At 43.2% G+C, this 27,805-nt stretch overlaps 4 protein-coding genes across 10 annotated transcripts in view; 2 read left to right on the top strand and 2 right to left on the bottom strand.

The window, feature by feature from the left end:
* Positions 1-161: 161 nt before the first annotated feature.
* Positions 162-13,573, bottom strand: ZAP3. Of its 6 annotated transcripts, none has more exons than XM_017081177.4 (11): positions 12,967-13,573; positions 9,312-12,898; positions 6,040-6,523; positions 5,861-5,973; positions 5,269-5,773; positions 5,022-5,210; positions 4,776-4,964; positions 4,232-4,333; positions 3,489-3,540; positions 3,312-3,427; positions 162-719 (listed from the first exon to the last, which is right to left on the bottom strand). In XM_017081177.4, exons 1-11 carry the CDS (start codon positions 13,387-13,389, stop codon positions 561-563), a joined length of 5,919 nt encoding a protein of 1,972 aa, XP_016936666.4. In that variant the 5' UTR covers positions 13,390-13,573; the 3' UTR covers positions 162-560. The 6 variants fall into 6 exon arrangements, 5 of the variants coding, with proteins under 5 accessions (XP_016936666.4, XP_036676855.3, XP_065723519.2 ...); XM_036820960.3 differs by having other exon boundaries at positions 5,861-5,970; XM_036820961.3 differs by lacking the exons at positions 162-719; positions 3,312-3,427; positions 3,489-3,540 and adding an exon at positions 3,668-3,718.
* A 716-nt stretch (positions 13,574-14,289) lies between these two features.
* LOC108015382 (RNA-binding protein NOB1) lies at positions 14,290-15,930 on the top strand. Its single transcript, XM_017081801.4, has 2 exons — positions 14,290-14,450; positions 14,511-15,930. Exons 1-2 carry the CDS (start codon positions 14,376-14,378, stop codon positions 15,843-15,845), a joined length of 1,410 nt encoding a protein of 469 aa, XP_016937290.3. The 5' UTR covers positions 14,290-14,375; the 3' UTR covers positions 15,846-15,930.
* A 102-nt stretch (positions 15,931-16,032) lies between these two features.
* Positions 16,033-17,738, bottom strand: Naxe (NAD(P)HX epimerase). Its single transcript, XM_017081802.4, has 2 exons — positions 16,988-17,738; positions 16,033-16,414 (listed from the first exon to the last, which is right to left on the bottom strand). Exons 1-2 carry the CDS (start codon positions 17,593-17,595, stop codon positions 16,192-16,194), a joined length of 831 nt encoding a protein of 276 aa, XP_016937291.2. The 5' UTR covers positions 17,596-17,738; the 3' UTR covers positions 16,033-16,191.
* Positions 17,739-23,889: 6,151 nt separating this feature from the next.
* RhoU overlaps positions 23,890-27,805 on the top strand; it is a 56,716-nt gene continuing 52,800 nt past the window's right edge. For both annotated transcript variants that reach the window (XM_017081240.4, XM_017081239.4), the window contains exons 1-2: positions 23,890-24,148; positions 24,626-24,688. The gene's annotated coding sequence lies outside the window, so the exon portion shown is untranslated. The remainder of the gene's footprint in view (positions 24,149-24,625; positions 24,689-27,805) is intronic.

Genomic DNA, 27,805 nt, shown 5'->3' with positions numbered 1-27,805 from the left:
CCGAGAGCCCAGCCCACTCCGCCCCCGGCCACGCCCCCCGGGCGAACAGCTGTCAATGGTTGTTTACAGAGCAACAGAGACAGCTGTCACCCAGAAAACAGAGAAGGCAGTCGGGGTTCAATGAACCCGCCAACTGGCACAGTAAATCAAAATAATGTAAATTCACGTATATCAATTATATATTTTTCAAACTAAAAAAAATTGGATGCATCATTCGGTTTTAAAGGCGAATTGGTTTAATTTACAATTAAAATACACCCATATTTAATATATTTTGCTAGGATCTGAATCGCGATCGGATGTTCGTGTGGGCAACGAAATTGAAAATTCGTTTTGTAAATGCAGCGCCTAAAATGACTGATGGTTGCGAAATTATACTGATAGCGTCTGAATGATAGATGATTAATCGTAATTCGGGGTCTTTGAGCCTTTTGTTACCGCACGGTGCGACCCGTACATGTGGAAATGGTCTGTGTTTTTGGTTGGTGGAAATGCTGCGAGTTTTTTCACTGTTTTTTCCGTGTTTTTTTTTTTATCTGTTGCATGTTTGTAATTGTCATCTAGCGACGCTTGATGCGCTCGATATATTTGGTTTTGTTCAGGGCCCGACTGCCCGCATTGGGGTCCATCATGCGGTTCCAGTCGGTCTGGCCCACCACAAAACCGATGGCTCGCATCTTCTCCTGCGAGCGCTTCTCCTCGATGTCCGCCCAACGGACCTGAAAGATGTCGTAGGGATTTCGGTAAAGGATTTTATGTTAAAAAAATAATGACCGTAAGAAACGTTTCTTTCGTTAAAAAATTATTCTACAATGATTAAAATATTCGGCATATTGTAGTATTTTTAGCTATAATAACCGATCAGATTAACAAAAAAAATTGCAAAAGAATTATAAAATTCCTACACATATATTTTGGTAACACAAACAAACAATAACAAATTCATTTATCTAACGTTGATCAGGCAACCTAATGGCTATAAAACGTTGTGTACGAACAGAAATAGTTAACATGGAAACATAACAGAAAAGGTGATTAACAATATTTACAATAATTGAACAAAAACAATTTTATTGACTTAGGACTCGAGAGATCTGAAGTCCTCTTGTCCAGAGATCACCGGGGTGCCTTCGCTTCAGTCTTCTTCTAGTCCTTGGGTGGGCCAAGGAAGCTGCTAGGTGGTTTATGTGTGCAGTAAGGCGATCATTGTACCGACTAGAGTGCCGGTTTATCTGCTCCCTGACTGAGGGAACATGAAGGTCAGTTGTTAGGGCGTCATTCCTGACGTACCACGGCGCGTCTGCAATCATTCGCAGCGCACGGTTTTGGACCCTTTGGACTTTCGTTACGTTCGAGTCGGAGGCCATGCCCCATAGTTGGATGCAATATGTCATCGAGGGCACCACAATTGTTTTGAACAGCAAAACTTTATTGCCAAGGCTCAGCTTGCTCGTTGGCTTAAGCAACCAGTTGAGTTTTCTCAGCTTAGCTCTACATGTAGCTGCTATTTTGGTAGTGTGCTGCTTCCAGGTGAGCCGCTTGTCCAGGATCAAACCCAAATATTGCGCATGGGGTGATTGTGGGATGGTGATGTCGAGAAGCTCTACTCTGGGAAGGATCTTTCCTCTCAAGGTGAAATTGCAGTGTTGCGACTTTCTTCCATTTATGGATATGTTCCTGGGTAATCCTTGACGCTTCGATTGGGCAAGAGGCGTTCGCAATAAAGGCAGTGTCGTCAGCGTATGTAGCCAGAATCGTGCCCGGCTTGTTAGGACACGGCAGATCTGAAGTGAACAGAGTGTACAAAACGGGGCCCAGAACGCTTCCCTGAGGAACGCCAGCTCGAACGATTCTGATTCTTGACCTTTCCCCCTCACCTCGACCATGAAACTTCGGTCAAGCAGGTATGATTTTAGTAGGAGGAAATGGCTAGTCGGGAGTAGGGACTTCAACTTATAAAGTAAGCCATCTTGCTTGCGTGTATTGCTTGTTTTCAAAAGCATCTAAGATATGCTGGACAACTCGATGTGCTTGCTCTGGGGTTCCATGATGATGCCTAAAACCAAACTGGTGGTCGGGAATGGCATCCTGCACGCTTCTTACTCCCATGATTCTGCTAAGAAATATTCTTTCGAATATTTTAGAGAATGTGGGTAGCAAGCTTAACGGTCGGTAAGACTGGACAAGGTTCTCCGGTTTTCCTGGTTTTGGTATCATCGTTATCACAGAACACTTCCATTGAGAGGGAAAGTGGTGGATACGTAGCATTGAGTTGAACAGGAGAACATGGAACAGGATTCCCTTTTTAGGCAAAGCCTTGGCAATTCTGCTATCGATGCCATCAAAGCCCGGCGCTTTTCTAGGATGTAGCTTTTGGATATGGAGACAAACTTCTTCTGGGCTTACGTGTTGGATCGGTAAGGCATTCGGGGAAGGGGCATCAAGGAAGGCAAGAGTTTCTTCAACATCCTCGCGGCTCGCAAGTTCAAATGGCTGGAAGCGTTTTTCAAGTTCGTCTGCAAAAGCTAAAGAAATTTCCGAGTCGGACCTGCACCATGTGTCATCAGATTTCTTTATGGGGATCTTTCGTAGGGGCTGTCGTTTCATATTCCGTGTGCATTTCCAGAGGTTAAAGCCGTAAGGTTTGGTGGGGTCAGCATTCAGGAGCAGCTCATCAAAATATTTCTGTTTGGTTTCATAAAGAAGCTTTTTAAGATCATCCTCCGCTCGTCGATATGCACTTTTGTCGACAGGATCTTGAGATCTCATAAATCTGCGACGTAGGGAGCGTTTTAGCCTTACCAGGTCCATAATCTCAGGTTTTAAAGGAGCCTGAGGTGGACTGGAGGGGTTTGAGCTTGAGATTGAGGACTCGGCAGCGATATGGATGTTCCGGACAAATACACAAATACAGTATATAAATTCTTCTTAAAATATTAAAACATATTATTACAGTAGGTTATTTCTTTACGATCTAGTAAATCCATAATAAAAGAAAATTATAAGTACAAATCTTTATCCAAACTCTCCAAATAAGTTATAACAATACAGATTGCAATAAAACACAAAAAAAAACATATACAATAACATAACAAACTATAATTTTGTGTTGAAGTAATATTATATACAGAAAACATCAATAATATTAGTAACGTTTATTTATCTAAACCTTCTGTAAGCAACAGAGATAGCAATATAGCTAGCTATCCTTTTCTCTTCCAGGTGAAAAGTTCTTCAAAACTACCTTGCCTGATATTAACCCTCGATTATAAAGAAACGTTTCCCCCAAAAGCTAGTTAAATTCTACTCACGCGCTTCTTGCCATTCGCCGAGGTTCTGGGTGGTTCCCAATCCTCCAGCTGGAGATAGTCGGCCATGCTGGCGGTCCGGCGGTTCTGCATCAGACGCTTGGTGCCATCCAAGCGGGCTGAAATAGTGAATTCAGTTAGTTGAAGGTAAAAACCAAAGCCTAGATGATAGGGACTCACCCAGGTTCTCCTCGGTGGTGTCACATTCCCATTTGCTTTTCAGGAAGCCGCACTGGAGCACGCGAAACGCAGAACGCACGATTGGGATCCGGATTAAGTAAAGAGTGCAATGGGAGAATTTCAGGAAAATTTAGAGGAATATTTACCGATACCCAGGCCCATTTGGCCACCAATCTCCTGTTTCTACGTTTCTAGCGACTGACTGGACTAATTCAGGGAGCATAATGTGACTAAATAAAGATAAAACGTATAATAAATACTTTCAACTAAATTTTACTGAAACATTTTATCAATATGTTTAAGACAAATACTTGTTCCTTTAAAGTAAAAGCATTATCATGAAATCATATTAGTCAATGTAAAAGAGTAAACTAATAGGCCAAAGTGCTACAATACATTTCTTATTAAAACAAAACAAATAACATATTGACGGTTTATGTGAAAGAAGGCTCCTTTTATAAGGATAGGAACATATTAGAAACAAATACTATGTTAGTATCATGGGAATAACACACGTTTATAAGTACACCTTTCAGGATACAAAGTATACATAAGTTTAACATGACAACATTATAAGTATTACACATGCTACAACATTTGTATTTCAAATTGGATTTCGAGTATCCATTTTACTCTCAAACACTAATTGCACTAATTGAATTCAATCGTAAACCCATTAAACCCCTCCGTCATGTGGCTCAAAATGAACCCAATCAGTCGATGCAATCACGGTTTACACTTACGTCATTGGAGGCGTCGCCGCTGTTGCTGTCGTCCGTCTCCTCGACAGCCGCATCCTCGGATGCTCCCGCAGTCTCCCCATCGTCGGCGCAGGCATTATCGTCCTGAAAGTGAGACGAAGCCGCCATAAATCAACAAAACGTTCGCTTCAACCAGCTTGCAGAGTTGCCTTTACTTAAAGCTTAATGTAGGTTGTTCGTAATTGTTTCTTAGACTAGGGTGACTAGAGGTGCACATATTGCATGTCATAAAATGTATATATAGTAGGTATATATAGAGATTCGAATCCAGTTAAGAACTTAGTCTAGAATTGCGATATCATATCGTTTGCATTGCGTTTTCTGTTTGTTGTTTTCGAAAGAACTTGGCCCGGCCAGGTCTGAATTTGAAGGTATTTTCGTCCCTATTTATCGCTTAAAGAGCAATCATGACTGAAGTCGGAGACTCCGGACTGACCAACGACCCACTGGCCGGTCCAGGAGCTCCGCCAGCTCCTCCACCAGCTCCTGTGCTCCGCGGCGACATGGCCGCTTATTGCATAGTTACCGTAGCCATGTCCTCCACATCCTCCATCTCGACCACGTTCTCAAGCAGCGTGCTCACGTCCAGCTTAATGTATTGCAGCGGTGTGTTGCACCAGTTGTCCAGCACCACTTGGATCTCGTTCTCGGTGCGCTGGTGCGAGTTCCTGCCCAGGCACGTCTCCAGATCGCAGTGCAGGTCCACGATGTAGGGCTATAGAACGAGAAGTAAACACATATCCTTGCAAGTGATATCGATTTCTTGACCCACCACAAAATTCGAGTCTTTGGCGTGGCAATAAAATTCATTCAGCGTGCGCAGCGAGTTGTTGTTGCAGTCCACTATTATAAAATCGTACAGATTATCACTGAGCGTCCTTTTGAACGATTTGATGAGATATTGCATGTAGGTCTCCTCCATGGCGTCATCGTACTCGTACAGTATCTCCTTTTTGGGTATCTGTAATCGATGCAAAATTTGAATATATTTTTTATGACTAAATGTTCGATTAGCTCACCTTCTTGCCAGTCTTGGGACACTTCTCCACGTAGTCGTTCTCGATGATGAAGTAGTCATCTATGCTGAGGATGCGCGGATTGGCGCCGCCCATCTCCAGTTCCTTTTCCTTGATGAGACGCGCCACATGCGATTTGCCGCAGCCAGGAGGACCACGCAGAATGATGCAGATGCGCTTGGGACGGGTCTGGCGACCGGGATTCAAGAGCACCTCGTCCACGGAGATGGTGTTGCGATTCTCGTTGGTCGGCACGGACATCTCTAGGTGGGGAGCCGTCACCGGAGTGGGAATGTTGTCATTGGCATTGGCTGCCGAGGGGAAAAGCGACATGGTTGGCGGCGGCGGAGCCGATCTTTCCATTCCGCCGCCAAATGACTGGCCGGGAAAGATATTAAAAGGGCCTTGATTGAAGGGCTCCTGGACATTTCCCTGATTCCATCTGCCGATCGGCGGCGGCGGTGGCAGTCCCTCATTGTCATCCTCGCCATCCAGTGGGGTTAAATTGCTAGGGGAAAATGAACAAAATGAATAGTTCAGTTATCTTGAAAAAGCTCTAAGCTGATTGCAACCGATGCAGCGGTTAGCTACTTACTCTTCTCCATCGGAAATATCCTCAAGATCATTGCCTTCATTTGGTGGGAACTCATCCCCGTGATCCTGGAACTCATCCTGGTCCTGCTGCTGTTGTTGCTGCTCCTGCTGCTGCTGGTGGGAGAATCGTTGGCAGGATTAGAGACCAAGATCGGGGCTTTCACTCGGCTGACCACTTACCTCATCCTGTCCGGGATTCGAGGAGTTGCATTCGTCAAACGAATTTGATTGCAACTGCGGATTTTGCTGGAACTGCAATCGCTCCTCCTTCTTTTGTCTGTTTCTTTTTTTGTTCTTTCGCTTGCTATTGGGAGCTCCTGGGCCTCCTCCGGGTCCTCCCGTCATCCCCCTATTAGGGCCGCAACCTGTCATTCCTTGATTTGGACCTCCTCCCATTCCCATGCCCATTCCTCCTGGTATTCCCATGCGATTCGGTCCCGAAAACGAGGAGTGGCCATACTCAAAGGTCTTCACGGCTCTGAATTCCGGAATTCTATCGGCAGGAGATGGGCCGGAAGGCCCCTCGATGGGGTTTCCATCGCCCGACTTGTGGCCATAATCGATCACCTTGGCGGCTGGTTGGTTGTTGGAATAGTCGAATACCTTCATCGGTCGATAGATGGGCTCGTTTTGGTGGGGGAATGGTTGCTGCTGTTGCTCCGGCCTTTGGATTTTGTATTGAATTTTTTTTGTGGGAGGTGGAGGTGGCGGGTGGAACACACCATGGGCGTTTTTAGTATACAATTTTTTTGTTACGTTTGTTGGTTTTCGTTTTTGGAAGCATTTTTTGCAGTTGTTTTATTTGTTTTATATATATTTTCGATTTTTTATTTTATAGTTTTTAATTTTGTTTAGAGGTTTTCAATGTTTAAAAACCAAAAGAAAAACACTTGAACTTTTACTTGGGTTGAAATTTACTAAAATAGTTTTTGTTTTTTTTTGTGAGTTAAGAAAGGGGGCGTGGCAAGGGACTTAGGGGCGGGTGCACAATCTACATGTCCCACTGCCCGAAAATTGCAGACGAGCATTAATAGAGATATACATACGTATATATTTTGGCCCTAAACTTAGACTAGCAATGCAGTTTTGTTTATGTGCAAGTAGCATCTCTGGGCAAGGCATAAATATCTCTTCAAATTTAGCATAATGCCCACACAAAACCCTATTTATTTGAAAGATTTTGGCATAGTGTAAGAAGCCAGAAGAGTCGGACAAAGTATAAATCGGATATTGTTAATATTTCTTACTAAGTTGAAAGTGCATTTAAAAGGATTAGAACACCTATAATTTATATACAAATTATAAATTGATTTTATAATGACAACGGACCACAATAGTTATTATTTAAAAAAAAACAAATAAATATGAAAATATTTTTTTTATTTTTATAAAATCTATTTAACTCTTAAGTTAAACTTCAAAGGAAAATTGTATTTCAATATTAATCGGACAAAAGATATCGTTAATGGATTTAAAGGCATATATCGGACAAGAAATTTTACTTTTGATATTAATGGGCTTAATTAAATAATTTAAAATGTTTAAACAATCGATATCTAAATTTTATAGATTACAACAGTTCCCTAAAATCGAACCAATATAAACGGACAAAGCCAGAAACAGAGGAATAATAATTTTTTTTTAAATCAAAACCTTAATTAGTGCATTTCTCAAGTCAAAGATCTTATTGGATTTTTTAAAAACCAATAGTAGATACCAGTAAAAAAAAATAGTGTATCTTTTTTAGTATATTTGAAACATATCTTGATACATAATCGCGAAGATGTCTTATAAATGATTAAATATAATATTTAAAACTAACCAGAACCAGTATTTAGCAATCGGAGTTATGGAGAGTAGATTGGAAAATAACAAAAGATTAATGCACAGACGGACAAAATCCAAAACTTACTATGATTTCTTTTTTTATATAGTTCATTTTTCCCCAAAAACATTACTCTTCGTTTTATCTTCCTTTATTGATATTAATTCCATGGTATATATTTAACATATACGACTCATATAACTTCGCGCTATAAACGTATTATATTTTCCACCAAACAAGACTTAATCATTGCTTTCATAATCAGGGAAAATTAACTGGAAAAATTAATCAATCGCGTCAAAATGAAAAGGTATAAAGCTCAGGAAAAGAAGTTTTGAGGTCAAAAATTGGGCTATTTTTGTGTGTTATAGGAGGTCAAAATAAGTAAAAATCGTTTGATATTTCGAGCAGCAAAATTATTCCCAGTAATGTTGTTTTTTCGATTTCATTTTTGTTCTCTGTGGATCTGGCAGATGTGTGTATCCTTAATTTCTAAATATAGGTATGTTCTGGCTTCTGGACCCTGCGATCTGATGACAGATTATGGATATATTTTTTTTCAGAGGGGGCTATCGTCTGCCCATTCGATATAGAAAGCCGCGCCTAAAAGTCTGTCTCCTAATCAGATCCCGGATTCAAGAGTTCAGAGCTCAGTTCCTGCTCTGCTGCTGTTGTTGTCGGAGGTTTTTAACGCCCCCTTTTCTTGCTGCTCAGACAATGGATCGGATCAGACACACAGATCGGTGGGTGTACGTATATAGAAATATATACATATATCATATATGTATCGGGGGCATCGCCAACCATCAATACCAGCGGTTTTTTGTTGGTTTTTTTGTTTGGTAACATTTTTTAAATTATACGTTTTTTCAGTATGTATCAGTATTGCATAGAAGTAGAAGAGAAGAAGAAAAAACGGGGTTGGAATCGAAATTCCAGCATTAACGATAACTAGAAAATGGCCTGCGCAAGTTAACTACATAAAATTGGATGAATCAATACAGATAGAGCAATAGAAAGAGGACAAAAGTGGGAAAAGGGGAATTGAGCGGAATGAAATCGGAAGATTTTTATCGAAGAACTTGAACTTAAAACGGAATTTCACGGATATCATAAGAAAAATTTTTATATAGTCATCGGAAGCGAGCTGATTCGAAAGTATATTACATTTTCGAACTCCATCTGTAGTAAAGTCGGACAAACATACGTTTATTTCTATAAAACGCTTGGGTTCCATTATCACATGGGTATATTATAGATATAAACTCTTATAAAAAGAACTGCAATTGCATATAGGTCCTGTTATTTACCAAAACAAAAAGGGAGCCTTTCAGATAAATGTTTGTAATCATGCAGCCCTAATTAAATTTCACGCTATTATTATATAGTTGAACTGATTTGCAGATTATACGATCCACAAAACTTGAAAAGATAATGCTGCCATATCTTTTTCAGACAATCAGACAATTGATATTGGATTCCAAAAGAGTATAAAGGGGGAAAGACTCTTCCCCCTTTCCCCCATTTTTGTCAAGATATAACGTTCCATATATAGGTATTAAATATACGTATTGAAAAATCGATTTGATCAAGGTGAAGAACTTAGAAACGGACTAAGGACACATACCCGTCATTCCAGTTCTTCCGATTGTTCTGTCCTCCTTGATTTCCGCCGAAACTGTTGCGGTTCGGGAAATTCCTGGGGCCTCTTGGTGGTCCTGCGCCAAGATCATCGTCGGCGAAACTGGGACCTGGTCCTCCGCCCTGCCGGCGGAAGGGGTTATCACTGTTTTGTCCACCGTTGTTGAATCCCCGTGAATTGGGTCCTTGTGGCCCGCCTGGTCCGAAGTTGGGTCCTGGACCGCCGAACGGTGGGCCACCGAAGTCGTCGCGCCGGGGACCACCGAAAGGACCGTTGGGTCCACGAGGTCCGAAGTTACGTGGGCCTGGACCTGGTCCGAAATTCGGGCCAAAGTTCGGCCCGAAGTTGGGGCCATTGTGTCTGAACTTGGGGCCGAACGGTGGTCCTCCGGGGCCATTGGGCCCATAAGGAGGTCCCCCGGGGCCAAAGTTAGGCCCGAAATTGGGGCCACGTGGTCCTGGACCGTTGGGACCAAAGTTCCTGCCTGGTGGCCCAAAGTCGGGACCGGGTCCATTGCCTTCAAAGTCAATGAAGTTGCTACCCGGGACTTGGTTCGGTCCAAAGTTGTCGAAACGCTGCCCATCGTTTGGACCAGGACCAGGCCCAGAATTTGGACGAGAACGAGCATTGGTACCACCGGCACCTGGACCTGCACCTTGAGCCTGCCCGGGACCAAATCCACTGGATGGTCCACTGTTATCTGGTTTGTCACTGCCACTGGGGCTCATCGAATCGCGGGAATCCTGCGACTTGTTATCGTTGCCACCATTTTTCTTGCGCTGCCACTCGGCGAAGGACAGGGGACGACCATCCGTTCCCGTTTCCGGATTCGGATCCTGCTCATGCTGCTGCTGCTGCTCCTGGCGATCGCGCTGCTCGCGCTCCTGGACATTGGCCACCGCCTGGGTAAGATTGTTGAAGAAGTTCGGGTCCTTAAGCACGTTGCTCAGCGATTCGTTGCTCTTGTTGGCGGTCGGGGGGCCCGACTGGTTAGCAGGGGCGGCAGGCGCTGCTGCTGGCTCGGAATCCCCGAGCCCCACATCGAAGACCGAGGCTGAGTTCTTGCCACCGCCATCGGCCACCAAATCCAGACCCGGGATGCCATCGCTTTTTTTGAAGATGCTGCCCATGGGCGTGTCGGCTGCCGGCGGTTCAACCTCATCCTCGTCGTCGTCGTCGTCCAGGGAAATCGTGAATATGGGCTCCTCCTCCTTGACCTGCTTAGCGGGAGTTGGAGCAGGAACAGGTGTTTGGCGCCGCTTGCCGAGATTGGTGGAGATCGGAGGAGGCTGCGTTGGTGGAGCCACCGGCGGGGCAGGAACCACTGGCGGAGTTGGAGCTTCGGGTGGCGGCAGGGAGGCCGGATGAACAGGACCGATGGGTGGAGCTACTGGGGGAGCTGGCACTGCTGGTTTCTGGGCAACAATCGGATTTAAAATTGGAGCCGGTGGAGCCGGTGGTCCCGATGGCTTGGCTTGGTTTCCCTTGCCCTCCTCTGGGCCTAGCTGTTTGTCCTGGATGGCTTTCTGGGCGGTTTGGTATTTGTTCTGCAATCCTGGTGGCGGACCGTGGTTGCCCCTGAATCCAGGAACTCCGGAGCTTTCAAAGGCGCGATTCTCATTCGCAAAATGACCCGGATGTCCCGGTTGTCTGTTGCCCTGTCCGAAGGGGGGTCCTCTATCCTGATCACCGAAATTGGGTCCAGGGCCAGGGCCAGGACCCGGTGCGGGTGGTCCCTGGTCACCGAAATTGCCTTGGACTCCGCCGAATGCATCCTCGTTTGACTCCTGCTCCTCGGGCTTGGATGCCCCGGCAACTGAAGCTTCTTTCGGTATGTCTGTTAACGAGCCAGATCCTGTCAAGCCACCCATTTGCTGCTGGCGACGTCGGCGCATTTGCTCCCTTCGTTCGGCAATGCGACGACGCTGCTTCTCGAACTCCTCCTCGTAGCGGCGGTACTCATCACGATCCGGATGATTGGCATTGGCCCTCTTCCAGTCCTCGAACTGCTGCTCCCACTGGTCGAACAGGCGGTCGAAGCTGGCCTCGTCTAGGTCGGGAGCCTGCTGTTGGTTGCGATTCTGGTTTTGATTTTGAAGTTGAGACTGATGTTGGTAAGGCGCATTCTGCTGGTTGAAGTTGTTACGCTGGTTGAAACTGCCACGATTTTGGTTGAACCCTGAACCAGAATCGCCACTGCCTCCTCCTCCGCCGCCCCTCTCATCGGAATATCCCTGATTTTGGTTTTGGTTGCGATTGTTGTCCCAACGATTGCTTTGGCGGCGATTGTTGTTATTGAAGCTATTAGTATTGCTATTGCCAAAGTTGTCCGGCCCAGATCCTCCTGATCCCCGGCCACCAAAGCTGTCCTGGCCTCCACCTCTGCCGGCAAAGTTGCCTGTTCCGCCGCTTCCATAGTTGCTTCCTCCTCCGCTGCCAAAGTTGCCTCCTCCTCCTTGCTCCTGGTTATTGTAACTATTGCCATAGTTTCCCTGGTAGTTGCCTGTTCGCTGGCCGAAGTTGTTATTGTTGCCAGTCGGCTGATCCTGGTCATAATCGGACTGCGAGTTCTTGATAAATGGATTCTGGTTTTGGTGTCCATCTCCATCTCCACCTCCTCGTTCGTCTGGTGCCCCCCAGCTCTTTCGATTGTTCTGGAATTGGTTCTGCTTGTTGTTATTCCGCATCGGTGGTCCGTCCATGTCGGAATTATTGTTCTGCCAGCGATTCTGGCGGGAATTCTGATTATCCTGCTGCTGGTCGTTCAAACTAGGCGGAGGTCCGCTCATCCAGCGATTCTGGTTCTGATCGCTTTGTGGGGGTCCGCTCATCCAGCGGTTCTGTTGCTGATCCCCGCCAGATTGCGTTTGGTTTGATGACCCATCCCAGCGGCGATTGTTGCTGTCATTGCTGTTGCTGTTGCCCTGTGACGGTCCATTCCAGCGATTGTTCATGTCATTCTGTGGCGGCGGACCATCCCAGTGACCTTGTTGCCCGGAATTATCACTGGTTTCCCAGGAAGGACGGCTGTTGTTGCTGCCTCCTCCACCGCGTTGGTTGTTATTTCCCCACTGGTTGTCCATGTTATTCTGCTGCTGTTGCTGAGTATGCTGTCTCTGCAGCGAGGGCGGCGGCTGCTGTAGATTGGGATAGCCCTGGTTGTCTGCTCCGCCACTATTGTAGTTCATCTGGTTCATTTGCCCGCCATATCTGTTGGGCGGCGGCTGCTGCATGCCCGGTCCACTCGACCACATGCCTTGGTTGTCATTGCTTTGATTGTAGCCGCCTTTTTGGGGTGGCGGCGGCGGCGGCTGGTTGTACAACTGCGGCTGGGCCATGATCTTGCCGGGTAGCGGTGGCGCGCCCAGCACGGCATTCGGCGTGGTGGAAGGAGCCGGCGAGGCCGAGACGGCCTGATAATAGTTCTGGGCAACAGGGTAGGCCTGTGGGCCCGGTGGGGCTACCACTGCGGGAGTCGGAGCTGTCGAGGGAGCAGCTACCACGGGTGCAGGGACGCCTTGGATACCTGTAGTCGTGGCCACAGCGGCAGCAGCGGCCATTTCACGCTTGTACTGGGGAAGGGGGATTAGTTAGGATTATGTTGTTTGTCAGGTGCGGAGGATTGCCAGATGGGACTCACCTGCTCGCCGTACTGGGCATGCCACTTGGCGTACTCCGCCTGGTAGGTCTGCCACTGGTGCCAGTGGTGCTGCAGGGCGTACTGCTGCTCCGGGGTCATGGCCGCGTACTGGGCGGCCGTATACTGCTCATAGGGGTTGCCGGCCCCCGCGCCCCCCGCCGTCGCCTGTCCGCTGCTATAAGGGTTGAAGCCTGCGCCCGCAGCGGCGGCTGCGGAGGGGGTGGTGTTATCGTTCTGGGCAGCTGCTCCAGATCCTCCTCCCCCTGCCGACTGCTGGCCGGAGGGTGCTCCTCCCGAGGAGGCCCCGTCCGCGGGGGGCGGTGGGGGCGGGGCGTCGGGCAGTGGCGGCGGCACCGACGGCTGCGGAGGGGGTGCGCCCATCGGAGCCACTGCGGCGGTGGCCGTCTGCCAATGGCCCCACATTCTGCAGTTTCCTCTTCGCTGCTCTTGTCGCGCTCTTGCCGGATCACTCGGACGATCCGCTGCACTGCGTTTTCACTGAGTCCGGCGAAAAAAGTCGTTCACTTTTGTTTAATTCAAGCGCTTCTCGAAATTTGCCTGCAAACTGGACGAAAAAAGAATTCACTTCGCCATTTTTGGCTTGAAAACTAGAGGTGGCACTTGCCGCTGTCAAGATTCATCGATGTCCAGGCAATCTTCATCGACTATCGAAACGATTGAACTCAGGGATTTCTATTTGGGACTTTAATTTTGAAAGGCCTATTGGGTTTTTAAGTATTTTCTTTACCCATTTTGTCGTGTCTTGGAGAGGCAAGTAACAATTTAATGCTTACAAATTAATAAAGGTAAACTGCTCTTTTCAGTCCCTGATTTTAGAAAGAAGAACATATTTTTAAGTACATCTATGGCTGTTTATTCCTTAATTTGATTTTCAAGCCCTTTCCTATTATTTCAAGTGAGTAAAGCCCTTCGCGCAATTTTCTCATCTAATCATTAATTTGCCAATGAGCGCATTTAATTATAGAGTAAATATATGATTACGCGTTTCAATTCGGCACCCAGAGGAACCATTAAATTAAATGTCATTTAAAAAACAAATTAATCAATGTTCTCCTGAAAAACTAGTATAATCTTGTGTTCAAATGCCTAATAGGAAATAGACTGCATGACGTTTCGATAGCTTTTTTTCTGTAACATGTACGATATTTGTAGGATACCTTCCACAAGATCAATTGGACACGTATTTTTACAACATTGAAATTCCAATCTATCAATTGCGTGGCAAAATGTGTTTTGCAAAACATCGTTTCATCGCGTAACAACGATATAACGATATAAATGTGAAGAATATCGGGAAATATCCCCATCACTAAGAAACTTCCGACACGTGCTGAATTGAATTGTTTTATTTGCGTGCCTTGTTTTTCATGTAAGAATTACTCCAGAAAATGGCCGAGACGAGCGGAAAGATCAAGTTCCTGGTGGCGGACACCACCGCCTTTATCAACGCCGTGCCCCTGAATGTAAGTCATCCCTGGTTTCCATAGAGAACCCCTCTAAATCCCAAATCCAATCCCCTCCAGGAATACGCGGAGCAGGTGCTCACCGTGCCGGATGTGGTGGCCGAGGTGCGCAACAAGCGCCAGATCCGTCGCCTCTGCGTCCTGCCCTTCGACCTCCAGGTGCGCGAGCCGCGTCCCGAGAGCATCAAACACTGCGTGGAGTTCGCCAAACGAACGGGCGACTATGCGAGTCTCTCGGGGATCGATCTAAAGGTCATCTCGCTCACCTACGAACTGGAGGCAGACACCGTGGGCACCGACCACCTGCGCACGGAGCCCGTGATGGCCCAAACCATTGCCTCCAAGGAGAAACCCGAGGAAATGCAGGATGCCAGCAACAAGAGGCTGGTTGGCTGGTACATGCCTGAGGGAGAGGAGGAGGACTCCGAGGAGGATGGGGACTCCCAGGAGGAGGAGGAAGAGGAGGCGGGTGGCTCAGAGGAGGAGCAGGAAGGCGAGGACAACGTAAAAGCCGCCATCGAAGCTCAACTAGCTGGCAAGGAAGCCCGGCCTGGCCAGCCAATACCAGCCGAGGAGGATCTCGACCAGGATCCCAGTCAGGAGGAGCTGGACAAGCTGTTTGAGCAGCTCAAGTGCGAATTCGACGCTGAAACGGAGCAAGAGCGGTCGGAACTCCTCGTTTTGCAGCCGGCAGAAGAGGAGGAAGCAGAGGAATCCGAGCCACAGCCAGCCCCAAGCCAAAATCTCGAAGAGGAGGTTGGCGACGACGGCTGGATCACGCACTCGAACATCAAGAAGGCCAAGAAAGCCCTGGAGGGCAAGGTGGAGACCGACGAGGTGCCGCCGGTGGCCTGCATGACCACCGATTACGCCCTGCAGAATGTGCTCAAGCAGCTCAATCTCCACCTGGCCGCCCTGAATGGCCGAATCATCAAGCAGCTGCGCACCTACATACTGCGATGCTACGCTTGCTACAGGACCACCAGCATCATGACCAAGGTATTCTGCCCCAACTGTGGCAACAAGACCCTCAAACGGGTGGCCGTCAGTCTGGACGAGAACGGGCGCCAGGTGATACACATCAACACGCGCCGGCCGCTAACCAACAAGTACAAGAACCAGAGCCTGCCGCGCTTCCAGGGCGGCAAGCACTCGAGGAACCCCATCCTGTTTGAGGACCAGCCCATGCCCCGCCAGATGCCGTCGCGCGTGGCCAAGACCAAGACGAACGCCCTGGACCAGGACTACACGGCCGGCTTTTCGCCCTTCGTGCTGCGCGACGTGGACTCCAAGTCGGCCATGCTGCGCTCCAAGGGCAACCTCAAGGAGTGGGCCAGGAACAACAACTTCGAAGAGGATCGCCGGCGCAAGAACTACAATCGCCTGTACAAGTAGATAAACCCTCTTAATTGTAGACTTTATATAATATTTAATATATAAAATAAAACACAAGGGAGAACCTAAATCTTTAGATAGAAAATGTACAATATTACATTTTAGAAGGCACAGACAAGCTTTTAAATATATCATTTTTTAAGTACAATGTTGAACTCTTCTCGATTATAACAAGAAAACGTACGTATCAGTTTTTAAGGTAAATATTTTATTTATCTCTTTTTCCCCTCTACCTTTTCTAGTCACTTTTTTAACCAACTATCCATCCATTCCAGATGCACAAAAATCGGCTTGGAACTATAGATTTAGCTTGTATTATTTATAGGCAGTCGAGTATATGTATAAATCACAGCTTGACGCAGAGTTCGTTGCCCGGATACGGGGGCAGATTCAGATCGTACTTGCACTGCAGAGCCGGCGGTACGAATCTCCCGCCCAAGTAGTGATGTTCTCCGCGGAACTGGCGGGCACAAAGTTTCGGGGCCGTGAGGGAAATGAGCAGAGCCGGCTCCAGATCGCATTCAGTCACCTTTCCCTTTTCCACGTCCCAGCCGCTGGGAATGTCCACGCTGCAATGAGGGTACATCATTAGTTATGGATTAAGCAGATAAGAACAAAATATATTTTGGCACCTCAAATTCAAATGAGAAAAATATCCCTGTCTGAAGATCACATAACTGAATGGTAATAAATCTATAGTAGGTAAAAGCAACACGAGTTGAAGATGACTTTGAGGTATAGACAAGGATTATTTACATTATTTATTATTCCAAATGAATTTCATCGTAAAAAGGGTGATGTTTTTGGGTGAACGAATGATTTAAAAAACTATTTTATAAATAATTGTAGGATTGCCAAACATGAAATAGTAACAAAACCTATAAAAATACTAATTCTAATGATCTTTCGATTGATATAAAACCCACTGCACCTGATAATACGTATAAAGCGCATATTTTAAGAACATCTATAACCCCTGATCTTCAGATGAACCTTGAAGCCTGGCAATCTGTGTATATCCCCTGATTTTCAGAAATTACTAAAGCTTATGATCTTTCGATGGATATAGAAACCTTGCACCCAGATAATCGGTGTAAAGCCGGCTTCAGATGAACCTTGAACCCCGGGCGTATCAATCGCACCTGGCAATCGGCAGCTTGGTCTGCTGCATCAGCTCCACGACGGCGACGAAATCCGCCCGGACCGGCGGCTTGAAGCTGAAGCCGAAGAGGGCGTCCAGGATGAGGTCGAAGTCGCTGGCGGCCTCCTCTACCGAGGGACACTCCGCCACGCTGGGGATCTCCATCCGGCGGCACTGGTGGCTGAGGTTCTCGAAGAGCGCCTTTGCCGTGGGCTTGGGGTAGTAGATGGTGGGTGTGTAGCCCATCAGGGCGAGGTGCCGGGCGGCCACCAGGCCATCGCCCCCATTGTTTCCCGGGCCGCAGCAGACGAGGATGCGCGGATGCTTCTCCACCGGAAAGCACTTGGTCACTGCGTGGGCGCAGCTCAGTCCGGCCAGCTCCATCAGCTGGTCCACGCTGAACTTATACTCGTTGAAGAGCTCCTGGTCCACGTCGATGGCCTCCTTTTGGTTCAGATACTTTAGGCCACCCATAGCTTTGCCGGCGTAGAATCGCTTGGTTTCCGCAGGTGCCCTTGGTTTCTGCCTGTTTTCGGGTACTAGGAGTGGGTGGATGGTCCGGGAAAAGCCCCTCAGAGACGCTCCAAGTCGCCGATAGAGCAGGCTCATAGATTCCAACTGCAACTTGTGGCTACTTCCCCAGGGATATTAGTTTTAAAAATCTGTTTTATCTCAAAAAATTTACAAATTTCTAAGTCCCGGACAGCTGCTTAGGCGGAGTTGCCAGATGATCGACAGCGAGGTGTCCTAGCTTAGCCTTGACATCATATCAACATTTTAGTGAGACCGTACTCGAACTACCGTCGGAATAGTGTGCTATTTAGCGGAGTCACCCTCCCAACTTTTCCGTGTAATCGTTTATTTTACCTATCGATATATCGATATGCACGGTAATTTCAGTGATAGCGATAGGCAACAACTCAAAAATTTTTCAAAATAGGCTAAGCTCTAAAAAAAAAGGAAGATAAGGGCACAAAAATAAATAATGATAATAGTAATAACAAAGTTTTCGTGATTTTCGTCATTTTAAGAACATTTCGGTCTTCATTTCAGAACAAAAGTTCAGAAAAAAATATAAAAAATAAAAAGACATGCTAGTCTTTTTGAATGCCTTGTAGAGATGTATTTACCGAAGAATAGCGAATGAATTGTTCTCAAATCGTCAAAAATGTTATTGGTTATTTTTGGTTAGGCATTTTGCTTGGAACCCGACTGGATTCATTCATATCCGTCGCGTTAGCCATGTGTGTAAAAGCTTTTCTTTTTTTGCCCTTCAAAGTCTTCATTTCACCGATTCCGCTCCTTCCTATAGTGCTAAACGCCGTCTTGTGCTTCTGTTCTAACTTCAAGATCGAAGCAATGTAATTGCGTCGCCCTTCATACTTAATTAACTTGATTGCCCTGACTTGCTAAATATTATTAATCTGTCCGTACCTAGTATAACTCTAAGAACTATTAAACCTTTTTTATACCTATGCCCAGAACAAATTACGCTCTAAATGAGCCCATGTGCAGGGCCTTGCATATGTTTTACAGCAAGCTAGGGATAGTAATAAAAAGGCCTTGTTCATGTATTTCTCTAGTTTTAGTAATTAGTTAAGACCCATTTAAGTAGCCAGTTAAGGATTTGAAATCTGTTGCCTAAAAAAATAAAGAAGTTCAAGCACATTCGCCCAGTTCGAACACAATTTTCTCGGTCCTTAGTTTTAACATTTCCATATTTGTTTATATTGTGGCACTCTTACGCTGCGACAACGATTTGGATATGGAAAATATCTTGGAAAATGTGGACATGGACAACGAACTGAAAAATTAAAAAGCTAGAAAGAAGCCTTATCCGATTAATGTTTAGTGAGTTCCTCGATATCGAACATCTCTGGAAGCACGAGTTGAGTTTTACTTGCAGTTGCTGGAGAATTAAGCCTGGCGGAAAGGTAGTATGCCTAAACTCAGAGGCCTTTGCCATATAGTCCACAGACGGGTTTAATTTTCAAGTACTTCTCATGCCAAGCACATAAATTTTTAAAAATTTTAGTCGGACTTGTAAGCGACAAAATGAATTCCATGGATTCGTATTTCAGAAAGTACAAAATGAATTCCGTGAATTCGAATTTCAGCAAGCACACAACTGTGAAACAAAAATCTATCATTAATGATCGCCCGTACTTACATACACGGAGTAAAGAGCTCTTAAAAGAGCTTCAGAATAGTGAGTAACCTACAGGACTTCAGGGGATTCCGATGATTTGGGACGAAGCTCTTATGATGTAATTGCAGATGCACACCGAAATCATCATCGCTCAACCTACTGTGCGAGAGAGCACTTTGAGGTAATTATCCTGTTAAATGAAGGTTTCTTGCAGTTAGTTAGGACACACATAAGGGACACTTTCATAAGAAATCATGAGAACGCATCCTCAATATCGAAAACATTTTTGGACTTCCGCTTTTTTTTAATTTAACAAAAAAAGTGAAAAATAGTTCTATAAAATTCTTCGTCCAAGCAGATGATTTTTAAATCTTAATAAAAATGGACGTGGTTTCTAGAAAGAAAACGGTTATTTGTTTCGCCAGACCAAACGAGCTGAAATTACAACTCCTGCAACTCAAGCCATCGGTCCCGTCAAATGTATATAAAATGTGAAAACATTTTTATTAATCAAATGAAAAATTAGATTAGATCTAAATATTCCAGTCGGCAATCTAAAGTAATAGTTAAGATAGAGAATATAAAGGTCTTGCCAAGAGGAAGTTGGACATTAAAAAAAAAAATTAAAGAAACTTTTTTTACGACGAGATGATTTGCCGAGTTCCGAGCCGTTGGATGGTCCTATACCATCTGACTTGTGAAATTTGCAGAGCAAATGCATTTCTTTCCCAATTAAATCCCGAAACGCCAAGTAAAGAAGCCATCTTAACTCGGAAAAATACTCAAATACTAAAATAAATAAATAAATACTGAAATAAAAATGAGGTCTCACACAGAGGAGGCTTTCGCTTCAGCGACTGTTTCTTCCATAAGAAATACACATGATAGAAAGAGACAGGATGAAATCTCTACAACTCGCTGCAGGGGAAAATGGAACCGCACACTCAAATCGATTTCAGTCTTTTTATTCAGTATTTTTTACGAGTTGAGGTGAATTGTGTACTTTGCGATTTTATTGAGAATTAAATGCATTCTAATATGAAAAATTACGGTGGTGCAGGACCCTTCCGACGGCTCGGAATTTAGCAATTGATTCTAATCTTGAAAAAAATTAGCTATGCTTTTTTTAAGGCAATGACCAACGTGCAGCTTAGTTCTTCTTGGCAAGACCTGGCACCTGTTGCACCAAAACGTACATTGTTTGGATAAATAAAGCCATTTGAAGGCGCATCCACATCCCAAAATTGTGGCTTACAAAATGGATGTGGAAGAACCGAAAACGAGGAAGGCGTAAAATTATTGAAAAGGTCCAATCGGTTCGAACTTGTGAATATTCTCGTGGCGCCACTGTTGGCCTACAATAGTCCCTATTCAATTTTCACTACGCTTGCCTTCTCATCCTTGATTCATTGTCTAGTATCAACAAAATAATTGTATTTAGATTTGCGTTGTTTTGCATTTTTTTCGGAGCAACAGAAATTGCAAGTTCCTATCCCTGGATACGATTTGCTTATGCCGATCAGATGTTCGCTCCATCGACCAAGAGAACCGCTGCTCTATATCCGTCCATCAGCCGAATCGAATAAATCAAATACACTTGATCCTTTTCTTAAAAAGCAAAACGATGATGAGCAAAATGTATTATAAAAACTTTTTAAGTTAGGACACACATGAGGGACACTTTCATAAGAACGCATTCTCCATATCTGATGTGTACTCCACAGTTTTTAAAAGTATCGAGACCCCTGCCAGAATGTTTATGACGATCTATTAACAAACGCGGATCTTGTGGGCATACAATAAATTAGTTCTGGAAGCACGAGTTGAGTTTTACTTGCAGTTGCTGGACAATTACACATGAGGGACACTTTCATAAGAACGCATTCTCCATATCTGATGTGTACTCCACAGTTTTTAAAAGTATCGAGACCCCTGCCAGAATGTTTATGACGATCTATTAACAAACGCGGATCTTGTGGGCATACAATAAATTAGTTCTGGAAGCACGAGTTGAGTTTTACTTGCAGTTGCTGGACAATTAAGCCTGGCGGAAAGGTAGTATGCCTAAACTCAGAGGCCTTTGCCATATAGTCCACAGACGGGTTTAATTTTCAAGTACTTCTCATGCCAAGCACATAAATTTTTAAAAATTTTAGTCGGACTTGTAAGCGACAAAATGAATTCCATGGATTCGTATTTCAGAAAGTACAAAATGAATTCCGTGAATTCGAATTTCAGCAAGCACACAACTGTGAAACAAAAATCTATCCTTAATGATCGCCCGTACTTACATACACGGAGTAAAGAGCTCTTAAAAGAGCTTCAGAATAGTGAGTAACCTACAGGACTTCAGGGGATTCCGATGATTTGGGACGAAGCTCTTATGATGTAATTGCAGATGCACACCGAAATCATCATCGCTCAACCTACTGTGCGAGAGAGCACTTTGAGGTATTTATCCTGTTAAACGAAGGTTTCTTGCAGTTAGTTAGGACACACATAAGGGACACTTTCATAAGAAATCATGAGAACGCATCCTCAATATCGAAAACATTTTTGGACTTCCGCTTTTTTTTAATTTAACAAAAAAAGTAAAAAATAGTTCTATAAAATTCTTCGTCCAAGCAGATGATTTTTAAATCTTAATAAAAATGGACGTGGTTTCTAGAAAGAAAACGGTTATTTGTTTCGCCAGACCAAACGAGCTGAAATTACAACTCCTGCAACTCAAGCCATCGGTCCCGTCAAATGTATATAAAATGTGAAAACATTTTTATTAATCAAATGAAAAATTAGATTAGATCGAAATATTCCAGTCGGCAATGTAAAGTAATAGTTAAGATAGAGAATATAAAGGTCTTGCCAAGAGGAAGTTGGACATTAAAAAAAAAATTAAAGAAACTTTTTTTACGACGAGATGATTTGCCGAGTTCCGAGCCGTTGGATGGTCCTATACCATCTGACTTGTGAAATTTGCAGAGCAAATGCATTTCTTTCCCAATTAAATCCCGAAACGCCAAGTAAAGAAGCCATCTTAACTCGGAAAAATACTCAAATACTAAAATAAATAAATAAATACTGAAATAAAAATGAGGTCTCACACAGAGGAGGCTTTCGCTTCAGCGACTGTTTCTTCCATAAGAAATACACATGATAGAAAGAGACAGGATGAAATCTCTACAACTCGCTGCAGGGGAAAATGGAACCGCACACTCAAATCGATTTCAGTCTTTTTATTCAGTATTTTTTACGAGTTGAGGTGAATTGTGTACTTTGCGATTTTATTGAGAATTAAATGCATTCTAATATGAAAAATTACGGTGGTGCAGGACCCTTCCGACGGCTCGGAATTTAGCAATTGATTCTAATCTTGAAAAAAATTAGCTATGCTTTTTTTAAGGCAATGACCAACGTGCAGCTTAGTTCTTCTTGGCAAGACCTGGCACCTGTTGCACCAAAACGTACATTGTTTGGATAAATAAAGCCATTTGAAGGCGCATCCACATCCCAAAATTGTGGCTTACAAAATGGATGTGGAAGAACCGAAAACGAGGAAGGCGTAAAATTATTGAAAAGGTCCAATCGGTTCGAACTTGTGAATATTCTCGTGGCGCCACTGTTGGCCTACAATAGTCCCTATTCAATTTTCACTACGCTTGCCTTCTCATCCTTGATTCATTGTCTAGTATCAACAAAATAATTGTATTTAGATTTGCGTTGTTTTGCATTTTTTTCGGAGCAACAGAAATTGCAAGTTCCTATCCCTGGATACGATTTGCTTATGCCGATCAGATGTTCGCTCCATCGACCAAGAGAACCGCTGCTCTATATCCGTCCATCAGCCGAATCGAATAAATCAAATACACTTGATCCTTTTCTTAAAAAGCAAAACGATGATGAGCAAAACGTATTATAAAAACTTTTTAAGTTAGGACACACATGAGGGACACTTTCATAAGAACGCATTCTCCATATCTGATGTGTACTCCACAGTTTTTAAAAGTATCGAGACCCCTGCCAGAATGTTTATGACGATCTATTAACAAACGCGGATCTCGTGGGCATACAATAAATTAGTTCAAAGACCACTGGTAGATTTCGTGTGCTCACACGCTGCCACACAGAAGATGTTGGACCCATGGGAAGAAAACATTTGTGGACTTCGGGTTTTTTTATTTAACAAAAAAAGTGTAAAAGTAGTTTGATAAAATTCTTCGTCAAGCAGATGATTTTTAAATCTTAATAATAATGGACGTGGTTTCTAGAAAAAAACGGTTACTGTTTCGTCAGACTAAACGAGCTGAAATTACAACTCCTCAAGGCATTGGTCCCGTCAAATGTACATAAAATGTGTAAACATTTTTTTAAGATCAAATGAAAATTCAGATTAAATCTAAATATTCCAGTCGGCAATCTGAAGTAATAGTTAAGATAGATAATATAAAATGCATGAAGCTGTGAGAACATAATAAGAAAAGCAGTGATGGGTGAGTGATGATTTAATTAGATAGCATCGATAGTTTGCGGGCTCCACTTCGCGTTGCCAATTGAAAAATCCGAAAATAGTGCGTGGTGGAAATTGGGCTTTAGTATTTTTTTCAGCAGCGATGTGGGATTTTTCGATCACGCAGTACGGTCGTTTATTTGATCGATTCCAGTATTTTTGTGTTCGAAAGAGATGGGAAACATCGATGTTGACGTGCCAAACATCGATTACCGACGCTTTGAAAACATCGATGGAAACATCGATGTTTCCCCACCTCTGTTATTTTGATCGTCGATCGCCGCGGTTGTGTCCGCTCGCTCCGTTTTCGTTGTTGTTTCGTTGTTATCCGTCGGTTTCTTTTAGCGGAGTTTGTTTTCGGTTTTCAGTGTGTTCTGTCTTCGCTTTTTTTTCTGTGCCGCGAGTTGCACGCACGCGCAGCAACAACAAAATAAAATCCCAGGGTGCAAGTTGCAGCGTTTTCGGCGTTGACGTCGACGCAGCGCAGACGCAACAGCGGCAGAGCAACGGTAAATGTCGACAAGCTTGTGCAAGTTGCGCGCGTTTGCAGGTGTTTGTTTTTGTTAGTCCGTGCTATTGCGCAAATCATCCAATTTCGACGAATAAACAAACAGTAAATAAGCTTAAAGATATTATAATAAACAATTACCGTATTTATAAACCATTATTAAAAGCGAACACTATCCACAATTATTAAATTTAAGTTATTAAAATACAACGTAAATAAACATACATACATGGCAATATTTAAGAAATAATTTGAAAAATGATTTCAGAACAAATAACACATTTGGTAATATATTGTTTCAAAAAGTGAACAACAGTAAATATCACAAATTGACAACTGAAAACCAGTTATTAAAACCAAAACCACAACAAATATGTAATTGCAAATATTGTGAAATCGTGAAGAAAAATCCCCCAACAATTTTTGTTAATAATTTTTTTCGGTTGTTTCTGAGTGTTTTTTGGTTTTTTATTTCAAGAATCAAATGGAATTGGATCTCGCCTCGCGCAATTAATTGGAATTACATTCAACTGGAAGTGAGGTAAGTTTTTTGTTTCGTGTTTAATTATGTTGCGACACGTTCGCTGAGAACTTTCACTGGTTTTTTGTACATGCCTAAACAAAATCGGAAAATACATGAATTCGTGGAGGGGGCAAAAATATGATCCAACAATTACGATTACTGTTTTGGATAGTATTTCGTTTATTTTCGATTTGGTTCGGTTTTGGGTTTCTTTTTTCTCGATTTGGCTTGCACCGTTTGGAAATTTTCGGATTATTGTTTCTATGTTGTTACCTGCCACCCACCCGCACTAAGATTATCCATTTGTCACCCATACACTTGGAGAAATTCGGTTTTATATCGCTTCCAGAGCGATTGTTGATGGTATTGATTATTTCTCAAAGAAATTTAAGTCTTATCAGCTTCTCTCTTTTTGCAAACATTTTTTGAAGTTTACTTACCCATTTAAGAATATTTGTTATTGTTCAATTGAAATAAAAATAGCAAAAATAGTAACTTTATTGCAAAAGTTTCTTCGTGTTTATCATTAATAGGCAATATTATGTACTATATTATAACGTAATAGGTAATATTTTCGATTGAAAAGTGGTTTGTATTACCTTTTGTATTACCTTTGTCCGAGTGACTTACATATTTCGTTTGTAAAATTATTAAATTATGGAAATTGCTCATAAATGCCTGGGAATTTCGATGCGTTTCTTTCCATTTCCTTCCCCTTTTCCGTTGCTGATGCAAATTTTTCGGGTCGTTGCAGCAGGTTTATTGCCTCTTCCCATCCCCTCACCCTGTTTCCACCCCTCCCCTTTCCTTCCTTCCTCAAAAGCGAACAGGTAACGAAAAGGTGAGAGGTAAGAGGTGAAATAAGGGACACCAGGTAAACGCGATCGGAGAGCAAAAGCAAAAAGCGGGGAAAAGCAGCAGCTGCTCAGCCAAACTACATTTTACCTATACCTTTTGTTTGGCTCGCTTTTTCCCTCCAATGCTTCTTCTTGCCGGCTTCCTGTGGAAACAGTGGGCCGAAACTCCGCATTTTACTGCAAACATTCCCTAATAACTAATATTATTTAGTTTCATTTATATTTATAAATAAATATATTTCATTTTATATGATTATATTAAATATTAAATGTATAAACTGAATCTAAAAATAACCAAATGGGCTGATTATCACATTAGAATAAAAAGTAAAATATACAAATTTTATTTGGCTATAAGTAAAAACTATTTGCTATGATTGGGATTCTAGTGAGATTATATAGGTACACAATATAATCATAATTAATTGTAAACTTGACCCAATTTAATCGAAAACTTGTAAATGATATTGCTGGAAAATAGAATATTTATGATTACTAACTTGTTAGTGTCTGTTCCATATTGAGCTAGTTTGTTCTACATACCAGTAATATTGTAAAAACCATATTTTTGACCCACTGTGCCATTTTGGTGGTGCTGATTACCTGGTTCGCGCTTCTTCTTTTTCTACCGCCGTGATTTGCTGCTCGGTTTATTGTTGTTTATTTTTTCTCTTATATTTTTCCACTTCTTTCGCAGTTTGCATTTATTGCTAAAATGTGTCTCGACAGGCGGTTTTTCTTTTTTCATTTGTATATACCTATATTTTTGCATTTGTTGTGTCTGCTTTTCAGTGCATTTTGTAAGGCTTCTCTTCTCTTTGGCTAAAACAAGAAGAAGCTGAACAGGCAGGGAAGAAGAAGAGTTAAACTGCAGTTGGCCTTCAACCAAACTTTGACTTCAACTTTGTCGTAAGTCGAAAATGCATTTCAATGTGTCGAGTTTTCTGGTTTTTGGTTGTTTTTATTTGGCCAAAGCTAATTGAAAAGCTTCTCAAGTGCACTGCAAAAAATAATAATATAATAGTAGCCATTATATTTTAAGGAACTTAAATTAGTATAAAATGCAAAGTTCAATCTTTTTAAGATACTTTTTAAGTTTTTTTTTTATATAATGGAAAAAAAATGCATTTTCATTTAATATTTGTATGAATTTACTTGCAAAAATGAGTCTATATCAATTTAAAATATTTATATAATATCCTTGTTTTCCAAATAATAATATATAATTCCTGTGTGCCACATTCAGGAAAAGAGAAAGAGATGGCTATTTGGCGAAAGAAAGAGACGGCAGCAGGCTTATCGCATTCACATGAGCTGGAAAAATGGAAATGGAAACAGAAAGTGGAGTTGATAAGCGAAAATGGGTGACAAGTTGAATGGGTTACAAAACTACATAAGTTGGTGAAAGAGAAAGAAGGGGCCAGAAGAAAGGGAGGTCAAAGCTTAGTCATATTCTCTTTCGACGGGCAGTCATAAATATTCAGAGCTTGTTATCTTGATTTATTTTCTATTCTTGAAACACCCTATAAAGAAAAGCGGGTATTTATTTATAGTATTATCTGAAAATCCGTATGATGATGGGTATTAGATGGTCGACTATAAGCTCGAAGTGCTATTTGCCTCTGCTGTTGAACCTTTGACCTTGATTGCATATCGGAATCGGAGTTGTTGCCGCCGAGTGAGTGATTCAATCGTTTGTGTTCGACAATCGCGATCGCGCCTGGCGCCTATCAAAGTTTTTCTACCCCATGTAATGCCATTTGCTGGTTTCTTTCTGTGCCACGGTTGTGTTTCCAGAGGCCAACAGATATTGATAAGTTTCTACTTCAATAGAAGCAATCGAAGGAAACGGCGATGTCTGAATGCAGGAAAGTACTGAATTGCCAGGTTTTTCGGGCGCAGATCGGGGGCAATCCCCATGGTATTTGGTCGGCTTATCTTTTATTGTTTTGAAACGCAGCTTAGCGGCAGGTAGGCAGTCCAGTCCCCAGAACAAGCATTTAAAGGTAGAAATATAAAACACAACAATACAAAACACGAAACACGAAAATGTTGGCTCGGACAAGCAAACAGCCAACAGTTTTCAGCAAATTCATCGGGGAGTGCTACAAACCGGACAGAAAATGCAAAAAAAAAAAACATAACAAAATATAATAAAAACATGGCAATGCAACGAGTTTCTCGTGACTTTAACAGTAACGAAGTTTGCCCACTCTTAATGTTAAGTTAAGTAAAATCCATAGGGTAATGTTTTTATAATACTAAAGATTAAATTGTT

Source organism: Drosophila suzukii, chromosome X (genome assembly GCF_043229965.1).
Source record: "Drosophila suzukii chromosome X, CBGP_Dsuzu_IsoJpt1.0, whole genome shotgun sequence".
In the NCBI taxonomy this organism is placed as follows: Eukaryota; Metazoa; Arthropoda; class Insecta; order Diptera; family Drosophilidae; genus Drosophila; species Drosophila suzukii.
The sequence above is the reverse complement of the archived record's forward strand: the minus strand, read 5'-3'. Positions and strand labels throughout refer to the sequence as shown.

What these genes read in the sequence shown, in the direction of transcription:
- Naxe (XM_017081802.4), bottom strand. Translation starts at nt 17,595, where the DNA reads ATGAGCCTGCTCTATCGGCGACTTGGAGCGTCTCTGAGGGGCTTTTCC. An exon ending in ACCAAGCTGCCGATTGCCAG is followed by an intron (nt 16,415 to 16,987) that starts GTGCGATTGATA and finishes CCCTCATTGCAG; the next exon opens with CGTGGACATTCCCAGCGGCT.
- ZAP3 (XM_017081177.4), bottom strand. Translation starts at nt 13,389, where the DNA reads ATGTGGGGCCATTGGCAGACGGCCACCGCCGCAGTGGCTCCGATGGGC. An exon ending in GATATTTCCGATGGAGAAGA is followed by an intron (nt 5,774 to 5,860) that starts GTAAGTAGCTAA and finishes ATTTTCCCCTAG; the next exon opens with CAATTTAACCCCACTGGATG. An exon ending in CACCACCGAGGAGAACCTGG is followed by an intron (nt 3,428 to 3,488) that starts GTGAGTCCCTAT and finishes TCACTATTTCAG; the next exon opens with CCCGCTTGGATGGCACCAAG.
- LOC108015382 (XM_017081801.4), top strand. Translation starts at nt 14,376, where the DNA reads ATGGCCGAGACGAGCGGAAAGATCAAGTTCCTGGTGGCGGACACCACC. An exon ending in TCAACGCCGTGCCCCTGAAT is followed by an intron (nt 14,451 to 14,510) that starts GTAAGTCATCCC and finishes AATCCCCTCCAG; the next exon opens with GAATACGCGGAGCAGGTGCT.